At 50.9% G+C, this 25,005-nt stretch overlaps 1 protein-coding gene across 1 annotated transcript in view; it reads right to left on the bottom strand.

Moving 5' to 3' along the window:
• Positions 1-25,005, bottom strand: part of galnt2 (UDP-N-acetyl-alpha-D-galactosamine:polypeptide N-acetylgalactosaminyltransferase 2) — a 172,454-nt gene that overhangs the window by 18,111 nt on the left and 129,338 nt on the right. Inside the window, exons 12-13 of the mRNA XM_038800613.1 lie at positions 7,086-7,178; positions 277-360 (exon numbers count right to left, since the gene is read on the bottom strand). Of these exons, the coding sequence (XP_038656541.1) occupies positions 277-360; positions 7,086-7,178 (177 nt within the window). The remainder of the gene's footprint in view (positions 1-276; positions 361-7,085; positions 7,179-25,005) is intronic.

The raw sequence follows: 25,005 nt of genomic DNA, 5'->3' as shown, positions 1-25,005 counted from the left end.
CCGGAAAGATTACATCCAATGCCTCCACAATCTCCTCAGTTATCGCCTTCAGAAGCCTGAGGTGTAGTCCATCCGGTCCAGGTGATTTATCCACCTTCAGACCTTTTGTTTCCCCCCACAATTCTCCTTAGCGATGGCCAATGCACTCACCTGTGCCCCTTGACGTTCTGTGAACTGTACAGGTTAAACATTTGAAACTTATTCAGAGAACTTTACCATACAGAAATATATCATAGATTTCAGCCCTGGAGAATCAGAACTGGATGAGAAACCTACCTTAGCTCCGGATAAACATTTTCCAGGTACCACTTAAATGGTTTACAGGCCAGTTTTTTCTTCAGTTCTAATCTGCTCTGAATGCTGTGCAAAAAAGGAAATATATTTTATTTATATAGCACCTTACATAGCCTCAAGAAGCCCCAAAGTTCTTGACAGCCAATTGTGTACTTTCAAAGTGCAGTCACATTGTAATGTAGGAAATGTGGCAGCCAAGTTGAGAACTGCAAGCTCCCTCAAACAGCAATGTGATAATCATCAGATACCCTGCATCAGTGAAGTTACTTCAGGGACAACGCCTCTGATCATCTTCAAATAACGCCCATGGGATCTTCTCCATCCATCCAAAAGAACAGATCAAGCTTTAGTTCAACATCTCATCTGAAAGATTGCACCTTGGACAGTGCAGCATTCATTCAGTACAGCAGTGAAGTCAGATTCAAAAGACATAATTTCATAATAAAGGAAAAAGTTCTTCCAATAACACAATTCAGTATTCTCCTTCAATAACTCAAACTTGCAAGTCATTTACAACTCTGTTACAGATTGCACAGAAAAACAAAAATTTAAATCATTTATAAAGCCCTGAACATTGCTGGGCAGAAGTGGTTTTGAAGCTCCATGATTTGCCTCATGTCTGGATTTGTTGTAGACTAACTGATTGCTATGTTGCATCAACAATTCCATGACCACTTTTTAAATTTGTTCCTAGGATGTGGACATCCCTAGGCCAGCATTTATTGCCCATCCCTAATTGTCCTGATGAACATGGTGCTGAACTGCCTCTTTGAACGGGACACCTACAGTGCTGTTGGAAGATTTAGTGCTGTTCCAGATTTAGGACTCCAATTTTGTTCCAAGTCAGGATGGTGAAACGTGGAGGGTTATTTGCAAGTGGTGGTGTTATCATTTGCCTGCTGCCACGTCCTCCTAGATATTTAAAAAAAATTAATTTCTTATGGGATGAGGGCTTCTCTGGTTAGGCCAGCATTTGATCGCCATCTCTAATTACCCTTAAGAAGGTGGTGATGAGCCACCTTCTTGAACCGCTGCAGTCAGTGTGGTGTAAGTACAGCCACAGTGCTGTTAGAGAGGGAACTCCAGGATTTTGACCCAGTGACAGTGAAAGCGATATATTTCCAAGTCAGGATGGCGAGTGACATGAAGGGGAACTTCCAGATGGTGGAGTTCCCGGGTATCTGCTGCCCATGTCCTTCTAGATGGTAGTGGTTGTGAGTTTGGATGGTGCTGCATTAGAGCCTTGGTGAGTTCCTTCAGTGCATCTTCTACCTGGTACACATGACTGCTACTGAGCATCAGTGGTGGAGGGAGTGAATTCTTGTGGAAGGAGTGCCAAGCAGGCTGCTTTGTCCTGGATGGTGTCAAGCTTCTTCAGTGCTGTTGGAGCTGCACTCATCCCGGCAAGTGGAGAGTATTCCATCACATTCCTTTAAAAATAAATAAATTTAGAGTACCCAATTCATTTTTTTTTCAATTGACGGGCAATTTAGCGTGGCCAATTCACCTACTCTGCACATCTTTTGGGTTGTGGGGGTGAAACCCACGCAAACACGGGGAGAATGTGCAAACTCCACACAGACAGTGACCCAGAGCCGGGATCGAACCTGGGACCTCGGCGCCGTGAGGCAATAGGGTTAATCCACTGTGCCACCGTGCTGCCCTTCCATCACATTCCTGACTTGTGCCTTGTAGGTGGATTTGGGGTGTCAGGAGGCAAGTTACACACCACTAGATTCCTAGCCTCTGACCTGTCCTTGTAGCTACAGTATTTGTATGGATAGTCCAGTTCAGTTTGCGGTTAATGCTAACCCACAGAATGTTGACAGTGGGGGATTCAGTGATGGTGATGCCATTGAATGTCATGGGGTGATGGTTTGATTCTCTCTTACTGGAGATGGTCATTGTCTAGCACTAGTGGCACAAATATTACTCAGCGCTTGGATATTGGCCAGGTCTTGTTGCAGTTGCACATGGACTGCTTCAGTGTTTGAGCAAATGGTGCTGAATATTGTGCAGTCATCAGAGAACATCCCCACATCTGACCAAATGTTGGAAGGTAGGTCATCGATGAAACATCTGAAGATGGCTGATAGTGATATACTGAGCCTGAGATGACTGACCTTTGTGTCAGGTATAACTCCAACCAGTGGAGAGTTTTCCCCTGATTCCAATTGACTCCAACTTTGCTAGAGTTCCTTGATACCATACCTGATCAAATGCTGCCTTGATGTCAAGGGCAGTCACTCTCACCTCATCTCTGGCATTCAGCTCTTCTGTATGTTTGAACTAAGGCTGTAATGAAGTCTGAGCCGAGAGATCCTAGCAGAATACAAACTGAACATCAGTGAACAGGTTATTGCTGAGTAAGTGCTGCTTGATAGAATAGTTGACAAGACCTTCCATCATTCTGATGCTTGAGGGTAGACTGGGGTGTAGTAATTGACTGAAGTGGATTTGTCCAGCTTTTGGTTGAAAAGACATATCAGGGCAGTTTTCCACAATGTCGGTAGATACCAGTTTTGTACCTGTGTTAGGGGCATGGCGAGTTCTAAAGCACATGTCTTCAGTATTCCTGCCAGAATGTTATCAAGGACCAAAGTATCTGCTGTATCGTGTGCACTCAGCCTTTTCTCAATATCACGTGAAGTGAATCGAACTGGGTGAAATCAGGCATATGTAATGCTGGGGTCTCCAGTTGGAGGTAGAGATGGAACATCTATTCGGCATTTCTGGCTGAAAATCGTCGCAAATGCTGCAATCTTGTCCTTTGTACTGATATCCTGGGCTCCCTGATCATTGAGGATGAAGATGTTTGCGGAACCATCTCCTCCTGTTAATTGTTCACACCATTCACAACCGGATTTTGCAGAATCTGATCTGTCGATTACGGGATAATTTTAGCTCTATTACATCTTTATCTGCTATTAAGCATGCATGTAGTCCTACGTTGTAGCTTGACCAGGTCAATACCTAATTTTAAGGTATGCCTTGGGCTGCTTTTGGCATACTCTCCTACACTCTTCATTGAACCAGGTTGGCACTCTGGTTATTAAAAAAAAATAATTTTTATTGGAATTTTTTACAGAAAATATAATATAACGACAAACAATGAAATGCAACAAAATAACCCATAATAACTGTAACACCCCCAGACCGTATCAACGCATGTACTACATCCCCCCACCCCCCAACCCCAATGAACAAGAGAACTTAAAAATAAATTAAAATTAAACATAGTCATCTTCCCCCTTTTCCCTCCCCCCTCCTTTTCCCTTCCCCCCCTTCCCCTCCCCCCCCTTTCTCCTCCCCCCCCTTTCCCCTCCCCCACCCCCTTTCCCCTCCCCCCCTTCCCCTCCCCTTTCCCCTCCCCTTTCCCCTCCCCTTTCCCCTCCCCCCTCCCCTTTCCCCTCCCCTTTCCCCTCCCCCCCCTTTCCCCTCCCCCCCCTTTCCCCTCCCCTCCCCTTTCCCCTCCCCCCTCCCCCTCCCCTTCCCCCCCTCCCCCCCCTTTCCCCTTCCCCCCCTCCCCCCCTTTCCCCTCCCCTTCCCCCCCTCCCCCCTTCCCCCCCTTTCCCCTCCCCCCCCCTTTCCCCTCCCCCTTCCCCCCCTTTCCCCTCCCCCTTCCCCCCCCCTTTCCCCTCCCCCTTCCCCCCGGGTTCCTGCTGCTACTGTCCCCGTACCCTATCGTTGAGCCAGAAAGTCGAGGAAAGGTTGCCACCGCCTAAAGAACCCTTGTACCGATCCTCACAGGACGAATTTGACCTTCTCTAGCTTAATGAAACCCGCCATGTCATTGATCCAGGTCTCCACGCTTGGGGGCCTCGCATCCTTCCATTGTAGCAAGATCCTTCGCCGGGCTACTAGGGACGCAAAGGCCAGCACACCGGCCTCTTTCGCCTCCTGCACTCCCGGCTCCACCCCAACCCCAAAAACCGCGAGTCCCCATCCTGGCTTGACCCTGGATCCCACCACCCTCGACACCGTCCTCGCCAGTTGGCATTCTGGTTTGACAGTAATAGCAGTGAGAGGAATATTTTGGGCCATGGTGTTACAGCTTATGAATTCAATATTGCTGCTGCTTTAATAGCCTACAGGACCTCATGGATGCCCAGTTTTGAGCTGGCAGGTCTGTTTGGAATCTGCCATTTAACAGAGTGGCAGTGATACACAACACAATGGCGTGTATTGCCAGCGAGAAGATGGGAATTTCATCTCCACAAGGACTGTGTAGTTGCCATCCTATTCACTACTGTGTTGGACAGATGCTTTTGCAAGAGCAAATTAGTGAGGAAGAGATCAAGTAGACTTCCCTCTCTTGTTGGTCCCCTCATTATCTGCTGCTGCATATATTTTCTTCAGGACTCGGGCAGCTCTGTCAGTAGTGGTGCCAGCTACCCTGTTGACAGACATGGACGTTCCTCACCCAGAGCACATTCTGTGCTCTTGCTACCCCTCAATGCTTCTTCCAAATTATGTTCAACATGGAGGAATTATGATTCACGAGTCGAGGGAGGGCAGTAGGTGATAATCAGTAGGAGGTTTCCTTGCCCATGTTTGACCTCATGCTGTGAAACTTCATGGGGTCCACTGTCAACGTTGGGGACGCCAGGGTCAATATCTCCTTTCTGTACACCACTGCCCTGCTGTCTGACCTGCCAGTGGGACAATGGAGGAGACTGGGACATTAGTTGTAAGGTATGATTCGATGAGTAGGACCAGGTCAGGCTGTTGTTTAACAAGTTCGTTGGACAGTTCTCCCTATTTTGGCATGGGTCCCAGATATTAGTAGGGGCGATTTTGCAAGGTCAACCAGGCTAGATGTGGTTTTGTAATTTTCACTGCCTAGATCGATGCCAAGTGGTCTGCCCAATTCATTCTGATTTGACTTTTTTTGTAGTGGTTTGTAGTAAGGTGCAACTTATGTATAAGATAGAAGATCCTGAGAGGTCTTGACACGGTGGATGTGGAGAGGATATTTCATTTCGTGGAAGAATCTAGAAGCAGACTCGACGGGCCAAATGGCCTCCTTCTGCATTGCAGGGATTCTATGATTCTAACACAGAGTCACTAAAATAAGGGGTCGCCCATTTAAGACAGATGAGATTTTTTTTTCTCTCAAAGAGTTGCGATTCTTTCAAACTCTTTTCCTTAAGAGGCTGTAGAAACAGAGTATTTGAACATTTTTAAAGCCGAGGTAAGTAGATTCTAGATAAGCAAGAGAGTGAAAGGTTATGGGGGTTGGCAGGAATACGGGGTTGAGGTTACAATCAGATCAGCTATGATCTTATTGAATGGCGGAGCAACTCAAGGGGCTGGGTGCCCTACTCCTGCTCCTAATTCCTATGTTTGATTATCATTTATACCAGGATGGTAGGAGGGGAAATAGATGATCATGGTTTATCTTTATCTAGCAATTCTTATATACTTAAGGTATCCTTATTCACAAATTTTACAGTGTTTTGGAATTATAACATCGTGAACTGGGAGATTTGCTGGGTCTTTGGTCCTTCTTGATTCATGACAATTGGTTTTCCTTCTCCTATACTGTTCCTCCTCCTTCTCTTCCTTAGATTTATCTTACTGTTGCCCAAGGCAGAATGAGAGTAACACATGTTTTTAGATTGCTAACTATGGCCTTTTGAGGTCCAGAAAATTAACATTCCAGGTTGCTTTCTTCATTGAATATATCAAATCAGTGTTCCCCGATTATCCACCTATTAGCACCGTAGCGACTATTGAATCCAATAGCTGCAATTAAACCCAATTAATGCTATTTATCCTGGCCAGATTATTTCCCAAAATTAAGCAAAAGGAATTATGAGCATTGGCGACATTAACTATACTTGTACTCCCTTGAGTATTGAAAATTAAATGGTGATAAATCAAGATGTTTTAGGTGATTAAAGGAGTCGCTAGGGTAGATAGTGAAAAATGATATCCTCCAGTGGGTAAATAGAGGACAAGGGTATAACTTTAAAATTCAAGCTTCACTGTTCAGGGGAAAGATGAGGAAGCATTTCTTCATGTAGTGCAAATCTAGAACTTTCTCAGAAAAAGCTGTTGAGGTTGATGATCACTTGAAAACTGCAAAACTGAATTGATGTTGGATAGGCATATCAAGGGTCACAGAACTAAGGTGGGTAGGTGGAGTTCAGAAACAGATCAATCATCATCTACTTAAATGGTAGAATAGCATTGAGGGGGCTGAGTGGATTTACTAATGCTATGCTCTCAAAAACTAAATTCTGCAATCTTTACCTTTCATCAGAGTATTAAATTGTAGCATCTTAGTTCTCAGTATCACAGAAACCATAGAATCAAAGAGTCCCGACAGTGCAGAAGGAGGCCAATCGAACCTGCTCTCTAAAGAGCACCCTAACTAGGCCCAACCCCCACGTAACCATTAGACACAAAGGGGCAATTTAGCATGGCCAATCCACCTAACCTGCAATCTTTGGGCTGTAGGAGGAAACCGAAGATCCGAAGGAAACCCCCGCAGATACTGGGAGAAAGTGCAAACTCCACACAGTCACCCCGAGGTCAGAATCAAATCCAGCTGGAGATTATTACACAATCAACACACTGAAGCATTTACTCTTTCTTACCTCTCAATGAGTCCTGCACAAATCAATGAGGTAAAAAGTAGACAAAAAGATCTGTGAGTTAAGGATTAAGTGCAGTCAGCTCCTAACGAAGCTACACGAATGCAGCCTATACTGCATCTTTCAGTGGAGCACAGCAAGGTCAAACTTTAAACCCAAAATGTCAGAGGTTTGTTAAACATTACTTACTTGCCAAACGGCACATTGCGAGCTGAAGGCACTGCTGCATAATAGAAATTTTTGAATTCATCCATCCAGACCTCAGCTGCTCTGCGTGTATTCCTTTTTAAAAAAGAGAAAAAAATTATATTCCGTCTTTAATTAATTTCCTGCTGAGTGTCCAGTACATAATTAACCTCACACAGTTAGATTTCCTTACTGGGAATGCTCTTAGAATAAGAGAGACATTAAAAACATGCAGATAACATTGCTGAAATAATTGAGAAGTATTATCGTACATTCATAATACCCGAACAATGTTTTTAAAAATATATATTTTATTACAAACGTGAATCAAAAAGGTTACAGAGAATAAACATATTTCCCAACAATCAACTATACAGTCTGTACAGATATCTCCCTTTTACAACCCCCCCACCGCGATGAACAGCTCCTCAAACACGGTCACAAACATCTCTAACCTTTCATCAAACCCCCCCCAGAAGAGCCCCTTAACTCATACTTTATCTTCTCTAATCGCAGGAAGACGTACAGGTCTCCCAACCAAGCCACTACCCCCGGTGGCGATGCCGTCCGCCACTCCAGCAAAATTCGCCGCTGTGCAATCAGAGAGGCGAAGGCCAAGACATCGGCCTTCCTCCTCTCCATGAGCTCCGGTTTCTCTGAAACACCAAATATCACCGCCAAAGGGTCCGGGTCTACTTCCTCCTCCACTATCCTGGCTAACAACGCGTACACTCCCGCTCAGAATCGTCCCAATTTTTCGCAACACCAAAACATGTGCACCTGATTCGCTGCCGCCCGCCCACACCTCTCACACTCATCTGCTACTCCCTGAAAGAACCCACTCGTTCTGGCCCGAGTCATATGCACCCTGAGCACCACCTTAAAGTGTATCAGGTTCATCCTTGCACAAAAGGAGGTCCCATTTACCCCACACAGTTCTTCACTCCATACGCCTCAATTGATCTCCCCTCCCAACTCAGCTTCCCATTTCTCCTTGATCTTCATCACCCGCTCGTCTCCCTGCTCCCCCAGCCACTTGTATATATCTCCAATTCTTCGCCCCCACTTCCACATCCAGAAGCAGCAGTCGCTCCAGCAGGGTGTATCCCGGGAACCTCCTCCAGACCTTTCGCGCAAAGTCCCCAAGCTGCAGATACCTGAACTCACTCCCTCTCGGCAGCTCTACCCTCTGCCTTAGCTTCTCCAGACTGACGAATCCTTCCTCCAAATACAGATCCCTCACCTTGACCAGCCCCATTTCCCTCCACCTCCTGTATACACTATCCTCTTGCACTATCCATCTCCCCCCAGCTCAAACCCATGATTCTTGCACAGCGGCATTAGCATCGACACCCCTTCCACCCTAAAATGCCTCCTCAACTGATTCCATATCTTCACCGTGGACTGCACCACCGGGCTCCCTGAACACCTACTCTGAGCCACTGGCAACGCTGCCATCACCATAGCCCTCAAACTAGACCCCTGACAAGATTCCTCCTCCATTCTAACCCACTCTACCCGTTCTCCATCCCACCACCAATGCACCTTGTCCACATTCGCGCCCCCATCCCCTGCTTCTGCCTCTGTGGCAGGGTCCTCCCCATCACCCTCGGCACCTTCTCCACCCATACAAAGTCAGAAATGATGGTGTCCTCTTTCCGCAAAAAGGCCTTTGGTATAAAGATCGGGAGAACTTGAAAGATAAAGAAGAACCTTGGCAGAATATTAATTTTCACCACTTCGACCCTCCCCGCCAACGTTAAGAGCAGTGTATCCCACCTCTTAAGATCCCCGTTTTAGCCTCCTCCACCAGCTTCGTCAAGTTCCACTTTTGGAGCCCCGTCAATTCCCTCGCTACCTAAATCACCAAATACTAAACCGATTCCTCACTACCGTAAATGGCATCCCCCCTAAATTAGCCCGCTGCACCAGCTCATTCACCGGGAATACCTCGTTTTTCCCTACATTCAGGTTGTACTGCGAGAACCTTCCAAACCTCCCTCCCTAGCAGTCCCATAATCCTTCCCATAATGCATTTTCACCAAATGGTTGCAGCACAGACGGTCATCTTTCGGCTCATAGTATCAGCGCTGGTTTTTCAAAGAAGCAATCTACCTCATGCCATTCTCTGGCCTTCAACCTTCACATTCTTCCTTTACAAATAATAATCCAAATGCCTGGATTGAACTTGCCTCCACCACGCTCTCAGGCAATGCTTTCCGAATCCAAACAAAAAAGTTTTCCCTCATGTCCCAATTGCTTCTTTGCCACTTACCTTAAATCTGTGCCCTCACATTCACCATCCTTTCATGAGTGGGAACAGTTTCTCCTTATTTATTCTGTCCAGAGCCCTCATGATTCTGTACACGTCTACCAAATCTCCACTCAATTTTGTCCAAGGAAAACAGTCCCAATCTCTCCAATCTATCTACAAAACTGAAGTTCCTCATCCATGGAATCATTTTCCTGAATCTTTTCTGCACTCTGTGCAGCACCCAGAACAGTACACCATACTCCAGTTGAGGCTGAACCAGTGTTCTACACAAGTTTAACATAACCTTCTAGCTTTTATTCTCTAATTACTTATTAATAAAGCACAAAATGCTCCTTCATCCCTTTTAGAATTGTACCCTTTATATTAGTTCTGTATTGACTTCCGGTTGCGGCTATGCGGAGCTAAGCTGCACGTTCGGCAGCTCCCACTATTTAGGGACTTTTGGGCCGTTTCGAGGGCCCCAAACGGCGCTGTTTTTACACATCCCGGTGGGGGAAGGTGCCTGGAAGAGCTTGCCCCACACTTTATGGTGCTCACCCGGAGTGGGACGACGAAAAAGGCTGCAGCAACTCCCCAAAAAAAACAGGGGAAGGAAAACAAAATGACGGCCGGCGCAACACCCGAGGACTGGTGAAAGTGGGCGCAGGAGCAACAGGCCTCGCTCCTACGTTGTTTTGCTGAGCTGAATGCAACTACGACCAAGCTGCTTGGGACCCAGGCGGCCCAGGAGGAGTCTATTCGGGAGTTGCAGCAGCAGACCGTTGAAAGGGAGGAGGAGGCCGTGGTCCTCGTGGGGAAAGTGGAGTTGCACGAGGCACTACATAAAAAGTGGCAGGACCGCTTGGAGGAGCTGGACGTTCGCACGAGGCGAAAGAATCTGAGGATCCTGGGCCTGGCGGAGGGGTCGGATCTCCCGGCGTATGTGACCACGATGCTGAGCTCGTTGATGGGAGCGGGGTCCTTCCATTTGCCCCTGGAGCTTGAGGGAGTGCACAGAGTGATGGCCAGGAGGCCCAAGGCAGGTGAGCCCCCGAGGGCGGTGCTGGTGCGGTTCCATCGATTCAGTGACCGGGAGTGTGTGCTGCGCTGGGCCAAGAAAGAGAGGAGCAGTAAATGGGAGAATTCGGTAGTGAGGATCTACCAGGACTGGAGTGCGGAGGTGGCTAAGCGGCGGGCCGGGTTCAACCGGACGAAGGCGGTGCTTCATGCCAAGCAGGTCGGGTTTGGAATGCTGCAGCCTGCGCGCCTGTGGGTGACATACAAGGACCGGCACCATTACTTCGAGTCCCCGGAGGAGGCGTGGGCCTTTGTACAGGCGGAGAAACTGGACTCGAACTAGGGCCTGGGGACATACTTTGGCCGTCGTTGTTTCCGCTGTTGCTGTTTGGTTTCAACTTTTTTAACTTCGACATGTGTGTTATGTATGCTGGTTTTCTGTTTGCTCTGTTTACGGGTGGGTTTGTTGGTTGGGCATGGTTGTGGGTTAGGTGGGGAGTGTTGGGTGTTTGTGTTTTATATGTTCTCTTCTGTACGGGGCTGGGGATTGAGGTGAAACTGGATTTTGGGGAACTGCGTCAGAAGGGTGGGGTGTGGCAGTGCGAAAGCGTGGGCTTTCCTCTGGTTTCCCGCGCTGCGGGGCAGGGGGGGTGGAGCTTGCGGTGGGGGCGGGGCTTCTACGGGTCTTCTTTCCCGCGCTGCAGCAATGCCAAGGAGGTGTGGCAAGAGGGGTATGACCCCATGCCGGGAGGGGATAGGTTTTGGCGGGAGCTGCCGGGGTCAGCAGAAGTCAGCTGACTCACGGAAGTACCATGGAGGGTGCGTCGCGGCTAGGAGGGGTCCTAGCCGGGGGGGCGGGGGCACCGGGTTGCTGCTGGAACGACTAGGAAGGAGCCGATGGGGGCCGGGGGGGGGGAAGAGGAGAGGTGTTATCGCCATGGGGAATGGGTCGAACGGGGTGTGCTGGCCTGGGACGAACATCTGCCAAGCTATGGCTAGTCGGCGGAGGAGGGGAGCGTGTTGCCCTCTGATCCGGCTGATTACCTGGAACGTGAGGGGGCTGAATGGGCCGGTTAAGAGAACCAGGGTGTTTTCCCATCTAAGGGGGTTGAAGGCGGACGTGGCTATGCTCCAGGAGACCCACCTGAAGGTGGCGGACCAGGTTCGTCTGAGGAAGGGGTGGGTGGGGCAGGTTTATCATTCAGGATTGGACGCGAAGAACCGGGGGGTGGCGATTCTGGTGGGGAAGAGGGTGGTGTTTGAGGCGGCTGAGGTGGTGTCGGACAAGGAGGGCAGATATATCATGGTGAAGGGTAGGCTGCAGGGAGAGAAGGTGGTGCTGGTGAACGTATATGCCCCGAATTGGGATGATGCTGGCTTCATGAGGCGATTGTTGGGCCGCATCCTGGAGGCAGGGAGCCTGATCATGGGGGGAGATTTTAACACAGTGCTGGATCCCACACTGGACCGGTCCGGTTCAAGGACGGGTAGGAGACCAGCGGCGGCCAAAGTGCCGAGGGGGATACATGGACCAGATGGGAGGGGTGGATCCCTGGAGGTTTGGGAGGCCGAGAGCGCGGGAGTATTCCTTTTTCTCTCACGTCCATAGGGTTTATTCCCGGATAGACTTTTTTGTCCTGAGCAGGGGATTGATTCAGAGGGTGCAGGATGCCGAGTACTCGGCCATAGCGATTTCGGACCATGCCCCGCACTGGGTTGATCTGGAGATGACGGAGGCGCGGGACCAGCGCCCGCTCTGGCGCCTGGGTGTGGGGATGCTGGCGGAGGAGGAGGTGTGTAAGAGGGTTCGGAGAAGCATTGAGGGGTATCTAGATACCAATGATACGGGGGAGGTCCAGGTGGGGATGGTCTGGGAGGCTCTGAAAGCAGTGATCCGGGGGGAGCTGATCTCCATCCGGGCCCACAGGGAAAGGAGGGAGAGGATGGAGAGGGAGAGACTGGTGGGAGAGCTCCTGGAGGTGGACAGAAGATATGCGGAGGCACCGGAGGAAGGGTTGCTGGGAGAACGGCGCAGTTTGCAGGCCAATTTTGACTTGTTCACCACCAGAAAGGCGGAGACACAGTGGAGGAGGGGACAGGGCGCGGTATATGAGTATGGAGAGAAGGCGAGCAGGATGTTGGCGCATCAGCTCCGTAGGCGAGATGCGGCTAGGGAAATTGGTGGAGTGAAGGATGGGGGTGGAAATGTAGTGCAGAAGGGGACAGAAGTAAACGGGGTCTTTAGGGACTTTTACGAGGGATTGTACCGGTCGGAACCTCTGAGGGGGAGAGAGGGGATGGAGAGCTTCATGAACAGGCTATGTTTCCCAAGGGTTCAAGAAAGGCTGGTAGAGGGGTTGGGGGCGCCGATAGAGTTGGAGGAGCTAGTCAGGGGGATCGGACAAATGCAGTCAGGTAAGGCCCCGGGGCCGGACGGGTTCCCGGCGGAATTTTACAAAAAATATGCGGACCTGGTGGGTCCCCTGTTGGTGCGAACCTTCAATGAGGCAAGGGAGGAGGGGGGGGGGGGCTTTGCCCCCGACGATGTCGCGGGCACTGATCTCTTTGATTCTAAAACGGGATAAGGACCCCTTGCAGTGCGGATCATATAGGCCTATCTCGGTCCTTAACGTGGACGCTAGGTTGCTGCCGAAGATCCTGGCTACCAGGATAGAGGATTGTGTGCCAGAGGTAATTCACGAAGATCAGACAGGATTTGTCAAGGGGCGGCAGCTCAACACGAATGAGCGGAGACTGCTCAATGTTATCATGATGCTGGCAGTGGAGGGGGAGGCGCTGGAAGCAGAGAAAGCGTTTGATAGAGTTGAGTGGGGGTACCTGTGGGAGGTGCTGGAGAGGTTTGGATTTGGGGAGGGATTCATCAAATGGGTGAGGCTGCTTTTCGCGGCTCCGATGGCGAGTGTAGTCACAAATGGAAGGAGATCGGAGTACGTTAGGCTCTATCGAGGGACCAGGCAGGGGTGTCCCCTGTCCCCCCTGCTCTTTACACTGGCGATTGAACCGCTGGCCATGGCGTTGAGGGAGTCAGGGAAATGGAGGGGTATGGTGCGGGGGGGGGGGAGGAGCACCGGGTATCGCTGTACGCGGACGACCTGCTGTTATATGTGGCGGACCCAGAGGGGGGAATGCCGGGGGTTATGGAGCTGTTAGCGGAATTTGGGGGCTTCTCGGGCTATAAGCTGAACTTAGGAAAGAGCGAGGTATTTGTAGTGCACCCGGGAGATCAAGAGGAGGGAATTGGGAGGCCCCCTTTCAGGAGGGCAGTGAAGAGTTTCAGGTACCTGGGGGTGCAGGTGGCCAGGAGTTGGGGGGCTCTCCATAAGCTTAACTTCACCAGACTAGTGGAACAGATGGAGGAGGAATTTAAAAGGTGGGACATGGTGCCGCTATCGCTGGCGGGCAGAGTGCAATCCGTCAAAATGACGGTTCTCTCGAGGTTCTTGTTCCTCTTCCAGTGCTTGCCCATCTTTATCCCTAGGGCTTTTTTTTTTAAAAGTGTGACCAGCAGCATCATGGGATTTGTTTGGGCGCATCGCACCCCGAGGGTGAAGAGGGTCTTCTTGGAGCGGGGTAGAGATGGGGGGGGCTGGCGCCCAACCTCTCGGGGTACAATGGGCGGCCAACGTGTCGATGGTGCGTAAGTGGGTGATGGAGGGGGAGGGGGCAGCATGGAAACGGATGGAGAGAGCGTTCTGTGGGGACACAAGCCTGGGGGCCCTGGTAACGGCGACGTGGCCCCTCCCTCCCACGAGGTATACCACGAGTCCCGTGGTGGCGGCTACCCTCAAGATTTGGGGGCAGTGAAGGCGACATAGGGGAGAAGTGGGGGGCTCGATGGTGGCTCCGTTAAGGGGGAATCATAGGTTCGTCCCGGGGAACATGGATGGGGGATTTCAGGGATGGTACAGAGCGGGCATTAGACAGCTGAGGGACCTGTTTATCGATGGAAGGTTTGCGAGCCTGGGGGAGTTGTAGGAGAAATTTGGGCTCCCTCCAGGAAACATGTTTAGATATCTGCAGGTAAAGGCATTTGCTAGACGGCAGGTGGAGGGATTCCCTGCGCTCCCCGCGAGGGGGGTGAGTGACAGGGTGCTTTCGGGGGTCTGGGTCGGGGAGGGGAAGATATCCGATATCTACAAGCTTATGCAGGAGGTGGAAGAGGCGTCAGTAGAGGAGCTGAAAACGAAGTGGGAGGGGGAACTGGGGGAACAGATCGAAGACGGGACATGGGCTGATGCCCTGGAGAAGGTTAATTCTTCCTCCTCGTGTGCGCGGATTAGCCTCATTCAATTCAAGGTGCTGCATAGGGCCCACATGACTGGGACGAGGATGAGTAGGTTCTTTAGGGGTGAAGATAGGTGTGCCAGGTGCTCGGGGAGTCCAGCGAACCATGCCCATATGTTCTGGGCATGCCCGGCACTGGAGGAGTTCTGGAAGGGGGTGGCGAGGACGGTGTCAAGGGTGGTGGGATCCAGGGTCAAGCCAGGATGGGGACTCGCGATCTTTGGGGTTGGGGTAGAGCCGGGAGTGCAGGAGGCGAAAGAGGCCGGCGTGCTGGCCTTTGCGTCCCTAGTAGCCCGGCGAAGGATTTTGCTACAATGGAAGGACGCGAGGCCCCCCAAGTGTGGAGACCTGGATCAATGACATGGCGGGCTTCATTAAGCTAGAGAAGGTCAAGTTCGCCCTGAGAGGATCGGTGCAAGGGTTCTTTAAGCGGTGGCAACCTTTCCTCGACTTTCTGGCTCAACGATAGGGTACTGGGACAGTAGCAGCAGCAACCCGGGGGGGTGGGGGGAAAGACGATAACTATGTTTGTTTATTTTATTTAAATTTGATTATTTAATTTTAATTTATGGTTAAGTTTTCTTGTTGGGGGGGGGGAGGGTGGGGGGAGTGTGATACATGTGATTACGGTTTGGGGGGATTTGTGGGTGTTATGGGGCAGTTAGTTGCATATTATTACTTGTTATATTTTTATATTTTCAGTCAAAAATTCCAATAACAATTATTTAAAAAAAAATATTAGTTCTGTATTCTTCCCAGCAAAATAAATCACTTCACACTTCTCTGCATTAAATTTCATCCTTCACTTGTCTGCCCATTCCATCAACCTATGTCCTTCTGAAGTTCTATACTACCCTTTTCACTGCTTCTAAGTTTCGTACCATCTGCGAATTTTGAAAATGTGCCCTGCACACTTAGGTCAAGGTCATTAATATATTTCAGGAAGAGCAAGTGTCCCAACACTAACCCCTGGGCAACTGCACTACAAACTTTCCTCCAGTCAGAAAAACATCCATTCACCACTACTGTCTGTTCCCTGTCACTCATATTCATGTCACAACTGACCCTTTCATTATATGGGTTTATAATTCTGCTCACAAGTCTGTTATGTGGCACTTTACAAATGCCTCTTTGAAGTCCAATGCTACCTCAAAGAACTCCAGCAAGTTAGTCAAACACGTTTTGCCCTTCACCAGTCCATGTTGGTTTCCTTAATTAACCTGTATTCATCCAATTGACTATTAAAGTTGTCCCTAATTATTGTTTTTAAAACCATTCCTGCCACTGAGGTTAAACTGACTGGTCTGCAATTGCAGGGCTCATCTTTACAGCCTTTTTTTGAAAAAAGGTGTTACAGTTGCAATTCTCCAGTCCTCAGACACCACCCCGAGTCTAAAGACGACAAGAAAATTATAGCCAGTGTCTCTGCAATTTCCACCTTCACTTCCCAGTGTCCTTGGATGCACTTCATCCAGTCCTGCTGCCGTATCAATTTTAAATGCAGACAGCCTACCCAGTGCTTATCAATTTTGAACCCTTCAAGATGTGATGTTAGGTAAATTGAAAATTCTGAATTCTCCTCTGTGTACCCAAACAGGTGCTGGACTGTGGCTACTAGGGGCTTTTCACAGTAACTTAATTGCAGTGTTAAAGTAAGCCTACGTCTGACAATAAAGATTATTATTATCAATGAAGATACTGTGAAAATGCCCTAGTCGCCACATTCCGGCTCCTGTTCGGGTACACAGAGGGAGAATTCAGAACGTCCAATACACCTAACAAGCACATCTTTCGGGACTTGTGGGAGGAAACCGGAGCAGCTGGAGGAAACCCACACAGACACAGGGAGAAAGTGCAGACTCCACACAGACAGTGACCCAAGCAGGAATCGAACCCGGGATCCTGGCGCTGTGAAACAACAGTGCTACCCACTGTGCTGTATCAGGTATGCCCCCTGCCACCGTGTGTAAATCTTCTTTTTGGTCCTTAATTGGCCCCAGTACTCTTTTACCACCCATTTACAATCTATATGAAGACTTTTGGATTCCCTCTTCTGTCAGTTACCAGTATCTTTTCATATTCTCTCCTTTTGTTTTTCCACTTCCCCTCCGAACATTCAATATTTAGCCTGGTTCTCGGACATCTGTCATAAGGTGACATTTCCTTCTTCATTTTAACTTTCATCCCTTTCATAATCGTGGGAGCTAGGATCTCTTTGCTCTACCATTCCTCTTCGTGGGAATAAACCTTGACTGCACCCGAACTGGCCTTGACTGGCCGCAGAAAAATACTTTTCACTGTACTTCGGTACATGTGACAATATATCAATCAATCAACACATTCTAGGAACTCCTTGCCCATCTCTGCATTTTTTTTTTTATAAATGTTTTTATTCAGTTTTCATATTTTATATTGAACAAATTACAAATTGTTAGGAGAGAGAAAAAAAAACAAAAAAAAAACAAACACGCAAAAATTAACATACATATTTACAGGTAAGCATCTTCATAGTAGTAACTGCGTCGTCCCCCCCCCCCCCCCCCCCCCAACATGTTTATTTAGTTTGGTTTTGGGCCTTAGCTAGCCATCGAACCCCCGTAACGAACCTGTAGCCCCCCCCCCCCCCCCCCCCCCGCTACCTTCCCCCGACTATTCTTCCTCTTGTACATTGGCCACAAATAGGTCCCGGAACAGTTGCATGAATGGCTCCCACGTTCTGTGGAAGCCGTCGTCCGACCCTCGGATGGCAAATTTGATTTTCTCCATTTGGAGAGATTCCGAGAGGTCGGACAGCCAGTCCGCAGCTCTGGGCGGTGCTGCTGACCGCCAGCCAAACAGGATTCTACGGCGGGCGATCAGGGAGGCAAAGGCAAGGGCGTCCGTCCTCCTCCCCAGGAATAGATCTGGCTGTTCTGAAACCCCGAAGACCGCCACTATCGGGCATGGCTCCACCCTCACTCCCACCACTTTGGACATAACCTCGAAGAAGGCTGTCCAGTACTCCACGAGTCTGGGGCAAGACCAGAACATGTGGGCGTGGTTGGCCGGGCCTCTTTGGCACCGTTCACATCTGTCTTCCACCTCCGGGAAGAACCTACTCATACGGGTTCTTGTTAAGTGGGCTCTATGTACCACTTTTAGTTGCGTCAGGCTGAGCCTTGCGCACGTGGAGGTGGAGTTGACCCTATGCAGTGCTTCGCTCCAGAGTCCCCACCCTATCTCCATCCCCAGGTCGTCCTCCCATTTCCTCCTTGTTGCGTCCAGTACGGTGTCGTCCCTATCTACCAGTCGGTCATACATGTCACTACAGTTCCCTTTCTCTAGGATACTTGCGTCCAGTAGGTCTTCCAGTAGTGTCTGTCGTGGCGGTTGTGGGTACGTCCTTGTCTCCTTTCGTAGGAAGTTTTTGAGCTGCAGGTACCGTAGCTCGTTCCCCCCAGCTAGCTGAAATTTTTCTGTCAGTTCGTCCAGTGTTGCGATCCTGTCGTCCGTGTATAGGTCCCTGACTGTCAGTGTCCCCCCGTCCTGCCTCCACCTTTTGAAGGTGGCGTCGGTCAGTGCTGGTTTGAACCTATGGTTGTTGCAGATGGGAGCCTTGTCCGACATTTTGTACAGGCCAAGTTGCTGCCGCAGTTGGTTCCAGGATTGGAGGGTGGCTGTCACCACTGGGCTGCTGGAGTGTTTTTTGGGTGGGGATGGGAGTGCTGCCGTGGCGAGGGCCCGGAGGGAGGTTCCCATGCAGGAGGCCTCCTCCGCACGCACCCACTCAGCTTCTGGCTCCTGGATCCATCCCCTTACTCGCTCGGCTGTTGCTGCCCAGTGGTAGAATTGTAGATTCGGGAGGGCTAACCCTTTTTGTAAGACCTTCTTTGGGATCCTAGCATTTTTACCCCCCCATACGAACGCCATGATGAGTTTGTCCAGCGCTTTGAAAAAGGCCTTGGGGATGTAGATCGGAATGGATCTAAACAGGAAGAGGAACCTGGGCAGTACGTTCATTTTGATCGTCTGAACTCTCCCCGCGAGGGAGAGCGGGAGTGTGTTCCATCTTTGCAGGTCCTTTTTAACTTCCTCCGTCAGGCTGGTGAGGTTCCATTTGTGGATCCCTTTCCAGTCATGGGCTATTTGGATCCCCAGGTAGCGGAATTTATGTCGGGCTTGTTTGAACGGCAGCCCCTTTAGTGCTGCCCCCCCCCCCCCCCCCCTTGCGGGTGTAATGGGAAGATCTCACTTTTGCTCATGTTGAGTTTGTAGCCCGAGAAGGCTCCAAACTCTTTCAGGAGCGCGATGATTCCGTCCATGCTGCTTTGTGGGTCCGAGATATAGAGGAGCAGATCATCCGCATAGAGTGAGACTCTGTGCTCTCTACCTCCCCTTCGGATCCCCCTCCAATTTTTTGCTGCCCTGAGCGCGATTGCTAGCGGTTCAATTGCTAGTGCGAACAGCAGCGGGGACAGTGGGCATCCTTGTCTGGTGCCCCTGTGCAGCTGGAAGTATTGGGAGTTGGTATTGTTGGTCTGTACACTCGCCATGGGAGCGTTGTACAGGAGCTTTACCCAAGCGGTGAACCCTGTTCCAAGCCCGAACCGCTCCAGTACCTCTATGAGGTATTTCCACTCGACTCTGTCGAAGGCCTTTTCTGCGTCCAGGGAGACGATCACCTCTTGTGTTCTCTCCCCGGAGGGGGTCATTATCACGTTCAGCAGGCGCCTGATGTTCGCGGTCAGCTGTCTACCTTTGACAAAGCCCGTCTGGTCCTCTGTGACCACCTCAGGTACACAGTCTTCTAGCCTTTTGGCTAGGATTTTGGCCAGTATTTTGGCGTCTGCGTTCAGCAGAGATATGGGTCTGTATGACCCACATTCCGTTGGGTCTTTGTCTTTCTTAGGTATCAGCGAGATTGAGGCCTGTGCTAACGTGGGTGGCAACGTGCCCCTAGCTAGCGAGTCTGTGAACATCTCCCGCAGGTGCGGGGCCAGCGCTGTCGCAAATTTTTTGTAGAAGTCCGCCGGGAATCCGTCCGGTCCCGGCGCCTTCCCCGCCTGCATGGAGCTAATGCTCTCCATGATCTCTCCCAGTGCTCGTGGTGCTTCCAGATCCCGTTTTCTGCCCTCTCCCACAACTGGTATGTTCAGTCCGTCAAGAAACCGGTTCATCCCAGCCTTCCCCGTTGGGGGCTCTGAGGTGTACAGCTCTTGGTAGAAGGCCTTGAAGGTTTTGTTAATCCTCTCTGGTTCTGTTTCCAACGTGCCTCTGGTATCTCTGATTTGCGCAATTTCTCTGCTGGCTGCCTGCTTTCTCAGCTGGTGGGCCAACAGGCGGCTGGCTTTGTCTCCGTGTTCGTATCGGGCCCCGCGTGCCTGGCGGAGTTGGTGCACTGCTTTCCTGGTGGAGAGCAGGTCAAAGTTCCTTTGTAATTCTTTTCTCTCCGCCAGGAGTTCTACAGTCGGGGCCTCGGAGTATTTACGGTCTACCTCCAGTATGGAGTCGACCAGCTTCTGCCTAGCCACCCTTTCCTCCCGATCTCTTTGCGCTTTGTAGGCTATGATTTCCCCTCTTAGTACGGCCTTAAGCGCTTCCCAGAACGTGGAGGGTGAGACCTCCCCGTTTTGGTTGATCTCAGTGTACTCCGCTATGGCCTGCGCTATCCTTTCGCTGAAGGCCTTGTCAGCTAGTAAGGCACCGTCCAACCTCCATTTGGGGCGCTGGGCCCTTCCCGTCTCTAGCCGCACATCCATGTAGTGTGGAGCGTGGTCTGATATCACAATTGCGGAGTATTCCACCTTGTCTATCTCTGGAAGCACCGTTTTCCCCACCACAAAGAAGTCAATTCTGGTGTACACGTTGTGTACTGGGGAGAAGAAAGAGAATTCTTTCTCCCCCGGGTGGGCGAATCTCCAGGGGTCTACTGCTCCCATCTGCTCCATATAGTGGCTGAGTTCCCTTGCCATGTTTGAGGTTTTCCCCGTTCTGGGGTTTGATCTGTCCGTCGTTGGATCCTGTACCCATCTCTGCATTTTAAACTTCAGATAATTATAGTTCCCCCATAATAACTAATCCATAATTCTTGCACTCCTCTGTAATTTCCTTGCAACTTTCTTCCTCTCCATCTTTCCCATTGGTTAGTGGCCTGTAGACTACACAAAACAATGCAATTGCACGTTTTGTACCTCTAGCCAAACACAGTTGAGGATTTCACCTGAAGCTATGAGTTTTAATCTAATAATAATAATAATCTTTATTATTGTCACAAGTAGGCTTACATTAACACTGTGTGGTGAATTATATGCCATCGTAATTCACACTGTATTGCCTTGCATGTATTCTGTCCTTGTGGGCTCTGTATGTGAGCCGTTGCGCGGCTTTGCCCATAGAGGGAGATGAGGAGTTTGTACTGGGCTCCACCCTTGGCTCCGCCCATGGCTCCCCCCACTAACCAGAAGTATAAAGCACTGCAGCCATAAGCCTGCTCTCAGTTCCTCTGGTCGCAGGCTGGCTTAGTTGTTAGACTATTAAAACCACAGTTTACTTCCAATCACGTGTCTAGTGAATTGATGGTCACATCAATTTAATAGTCTAAGAAAACTTGAAGAAAACTACTATGGAATCAGCCCTCAAACCTGACCGACTAGAACTCGGCCCGCAGGCTGCAGAGGCAAAATAAATCTTTCTACACTGGCTCAGATGTTTCAAAGCCTATCTGGCTGATTCAAGCACTTCAGAAACTATGGAGGAGCAGAAACTCAGCCTACTGCACGCAAGGGTGAGCCATCATATCTCTACGCAACTTAACTGTACTACCTAGTATACGGAGGCCCTGGCGATGCTCGAAAGAATGTATGTGCGACCCATCAACGAGGTCTACGCGCGCCATATTTTCACGACCCGCTGCCAGCGCCCCGCGGAGTCGCTGGAAGACTTTCTGCGCGATTTAAAAGCCCTAGCTCGGGACTGCAATTTTCAGGCTGTATCAGCCGCCCAGCATAAGGAACTCGTTGTCCGTGATGTATACGTGGCAGGGCTCAGGTCCAACTACGTGTGTCAACGGTTGCTTGAGAAAGGAGCCCAGAACTTGGAGGACACTATAGAGTTAGCTACAACCATGGACGTCTCGTTCCACAGCCTCACCTCGTTCCCCGCAAACCAAGCGACCCCATCGTGGGCCCCCGACCAGCGACTGCCCCAGGCCTGCGCCGCGCGGCCACCCACCCACTATGCAGCACCAGCGTGCCATTTTTGTGGGCAGCCCCAACACCCACGGCAGCACTGCCCGGCCCTCAACGCGACCTGCAGCAGTTGCGGTCACAAAGGACACTATGCCCGGGTATGCCTAGCGAAGAAAACTCCAAACTCTCCCGCAGCCCAGAGCACTCGATTCCCAAACTCACAGGCCCCGTAATGCTGCAGCGTGTATGCCGACTCCGCCCCCACCCGACATGTGCGACTCATGGGGGCCGCCATCTTGGCAACCCTCCTCCACGCGGCAGGCCACGTGCGACTCATGGGGGCCGCCATCTTGGACGCCATCTTCCTCGTCGCCCGCCACGTGCGATCCACAGGGGCGGCCACCTTGCGCTCCATCCTCTCCAACCTCTGAAACTCATCTCGAAGACTACGACCTCAGCGGACAGTCATTACCGGGCCACTCCAGCACAGCTGATCGAGCCGCCGACTACCCGCAACTCAGCGCGGTCACGTTGGACCAGTCGCATCCGAAACACATCCAGAACTCTATGATGACCGTTAAAATCAATGGGTACAGGACGCCGTGCCTCTTAGACTCCGGGAGCACCGAGAGCTTCGTACACCCTGAACTGGTAAGACGCTGTTCGCTCCCTATCTTCCCTGCACGGCAAACTATCTCCCTCGCCTCGGGCTCACACTCTGTTCACATCCAAGGGCACACCGTCGCGACCCTAACGATTCAGGGCGCCAGCTACTCTAATTTCCAGCTGTACGTACTCCCCGAACTCTGCGCCCCACTCTTACTGGAACTCGACTTCCAGTGTAATCTCAAAAGCCTCACACTCTGCTTCGGCGGACCCCTACCTCCACTCACTATCTGCAGTCTAGCGACGCTAAAAATTGACCCCCCCTCCATTCTTTGCTAACCTCACTCCGGACTGCAAACCTGCAGCCACTCGCAGCAGGCGGTATAGCCTGCAGGACAGGGTGTTTATCAGAACCGAGGTCCAGAGGCTCCTACGTGAGGGGGTCATAGAGGCCAGAAACAGCCCCTGGAGAGCTCGTGGTGGTCGTCAAGACCGGGGAAAAATTCTGAATGGTCGTGGACTATAGCTAAACCCTTAACCGGTTCACGCACCTCGATGCGTACCCCCTCCCCAGGATTGCAGACATGGTGAATCAGATCGCCCAGTACCGCATCTTCTCCACGGTGGATCTGAAGTCTGCTTACCAACAGCTCCAAATCCTCCCGGAGGACCGCCACTACACGGCGTTCGAGGCAGATGGCCGCCTCTTCCATTTCCTCCGGGTTCCCTTTGGCGTCACGAATGGGGTCTCGGTGTTCCAACGAGCAATGGACCGAATGGTGGACCAGTACGAGCTGTGAGCCACGTTTCCGTACTTGGATAACGTCACCATCTGCGGCCATGATCAGCAGGACCACGGCGCCAACCTCCATCGATTTCTCCAGACTGCCCAGAAGCTTAACCTCATGTATAACACGGAGAAATGCGTTTTCCGCACTACCAGGCTAGCCATCCTCGGCTATGTCGTGGAAAACGGAGTCCTGGGCCCCGACCCAGACCGTATGCGGCCCCTCTTACAACTCCCTCTCCCTCATTGTCCCAGGGCCCTCAAGAGGTGCCTGGGATTCTTCTCATATTATGCCCAGTGGGTCCCTCAGTATGTGGACAAAGACCGCCCACTATTTAAGGCAACACTCTTTCCTCTGTCAGCTGAGGCCCGCCAGGCCTTCAACTGCATCAAGGAGGACATCGCCAAGTCGGCCATGCGGGCGGTGGATGAATCCGTCCCCTTTCAGGTGGAAAGCGACGCCTCAGCGGTTGCTCTCGCAGCCACTGTGAATCAGGCAGGGCGACCAGTCGCCTTTTTCTCCCGATCCTTCTCTGCTTCGGAACTTCGACACTCCTCGGTCGAAAAAGAAGCACAAGCCATCGTGGAAGCCATACGATACTGGAGGCACTACCTCGCATGTAGGAGGTTCACCCTCATCACCGACCAAAGATCGGTTGCCTTCATGTTTGACAACTCACAAAGGGGCAAAATTAAAAATGATAAAATCCTGCGGTGAAGGATCGAACTCTCCACCTACAATTATGATATTATGTATCGACCGGGGAAGCTCAACGAGCCACCGGATGCCCTGTCCCGCGGCACGTGCGCCAGCGCGCAAGACGACCGCCTGAAAGCTATTCACAATGACCTCTGCCACCTGGGGGTCACCCGGCTCGCCCACTACATCAAAGCCCAAAATCTGCCTTTCTCCACCGAGGAGGTAAAAGCCATCACCAGGGATTGTCCGATCTGCGCGGAGTGCAAACCGCACTTCTATAGACCAGACAAGGCCCACCTGGTAAAGGCATCCCGGCCCTTTGAACGCCTGAGCATCGATTTCAAAGGGCCACTCCCCTCGACCAATCGAAATGTGTACTTTCTGAACATCATTGATGAGTTCTCCCGCTTCCCGTTTGCCATCCCGTGCCCTGATATGACCTCCCACACAGTCATCAGAGCCCTGCACAATATCTTCACCCTGTTCGGTTTCCCCAACTACGTACACAGCGACAGGGGTTCGGCCTTTATGAGCGACGAGCTGTGTCAGTACCTGCTTGACAAGGGCATCGCCTCGAGCAGGACTACCAGCTACAACCCCAGGTGGAACGGGCAGGTGGAGAGGGACAACGCGACGGTCTGGAAGACAGTCCTACCGACACCGGTCCAGGAACCGACCGCCACCACCCAGCCACCCGAAGAGGCTGCAACCCTGGTGCTCCGCCGATCCCAAAGGACGACACGGCCACCGGACCGGCTCAATTTGTAGACCCGTCACCCCCGCCGGACCTGATTTTTTACAGGGGGTGAATGTGGTGAATTATATGCCATCGTAATTCACACTGTATTGCCTTGCATGTATTGTGTCTTTGTGGGCTCTGTATGTGAGCCGTTGCGCGGCTCTGCCCATAAGGGGAGATGAGGAGTTTGTACTGGGCTCCACCCTTGGCTTCGCCCATGGCTCCTCCCACTAACCGGAAGTATAAAGCACTGCAGCCGTAAGCCTGCTCTCAGTTCCTCTGGTCGCAGGCTGGCTTAGATGTTAAGACTACTAAAACCACAGTTTACTTCCAATCACGTGTCTAGTGA

Source organism: Scyliorhinus canicula, chromosome 6, assembly GCF_902713615.1.
Source record: "Scyliorhinus canicula chromosome 6, sScyCan1.1, whole genome shotgun sequence".
NCBI lineage: Eukaryota > Metazoa > Chordata > Chondrichthyes > Carcharhiniformes > Scyliorhinidae > Scyliorhinus > Scyliorhinus canicula.
The sequence above is the reverse complement of the archived record's forward strand: the minus strand, read 5'-3'. Positions and strand labels throughout refer to the sequence as shown.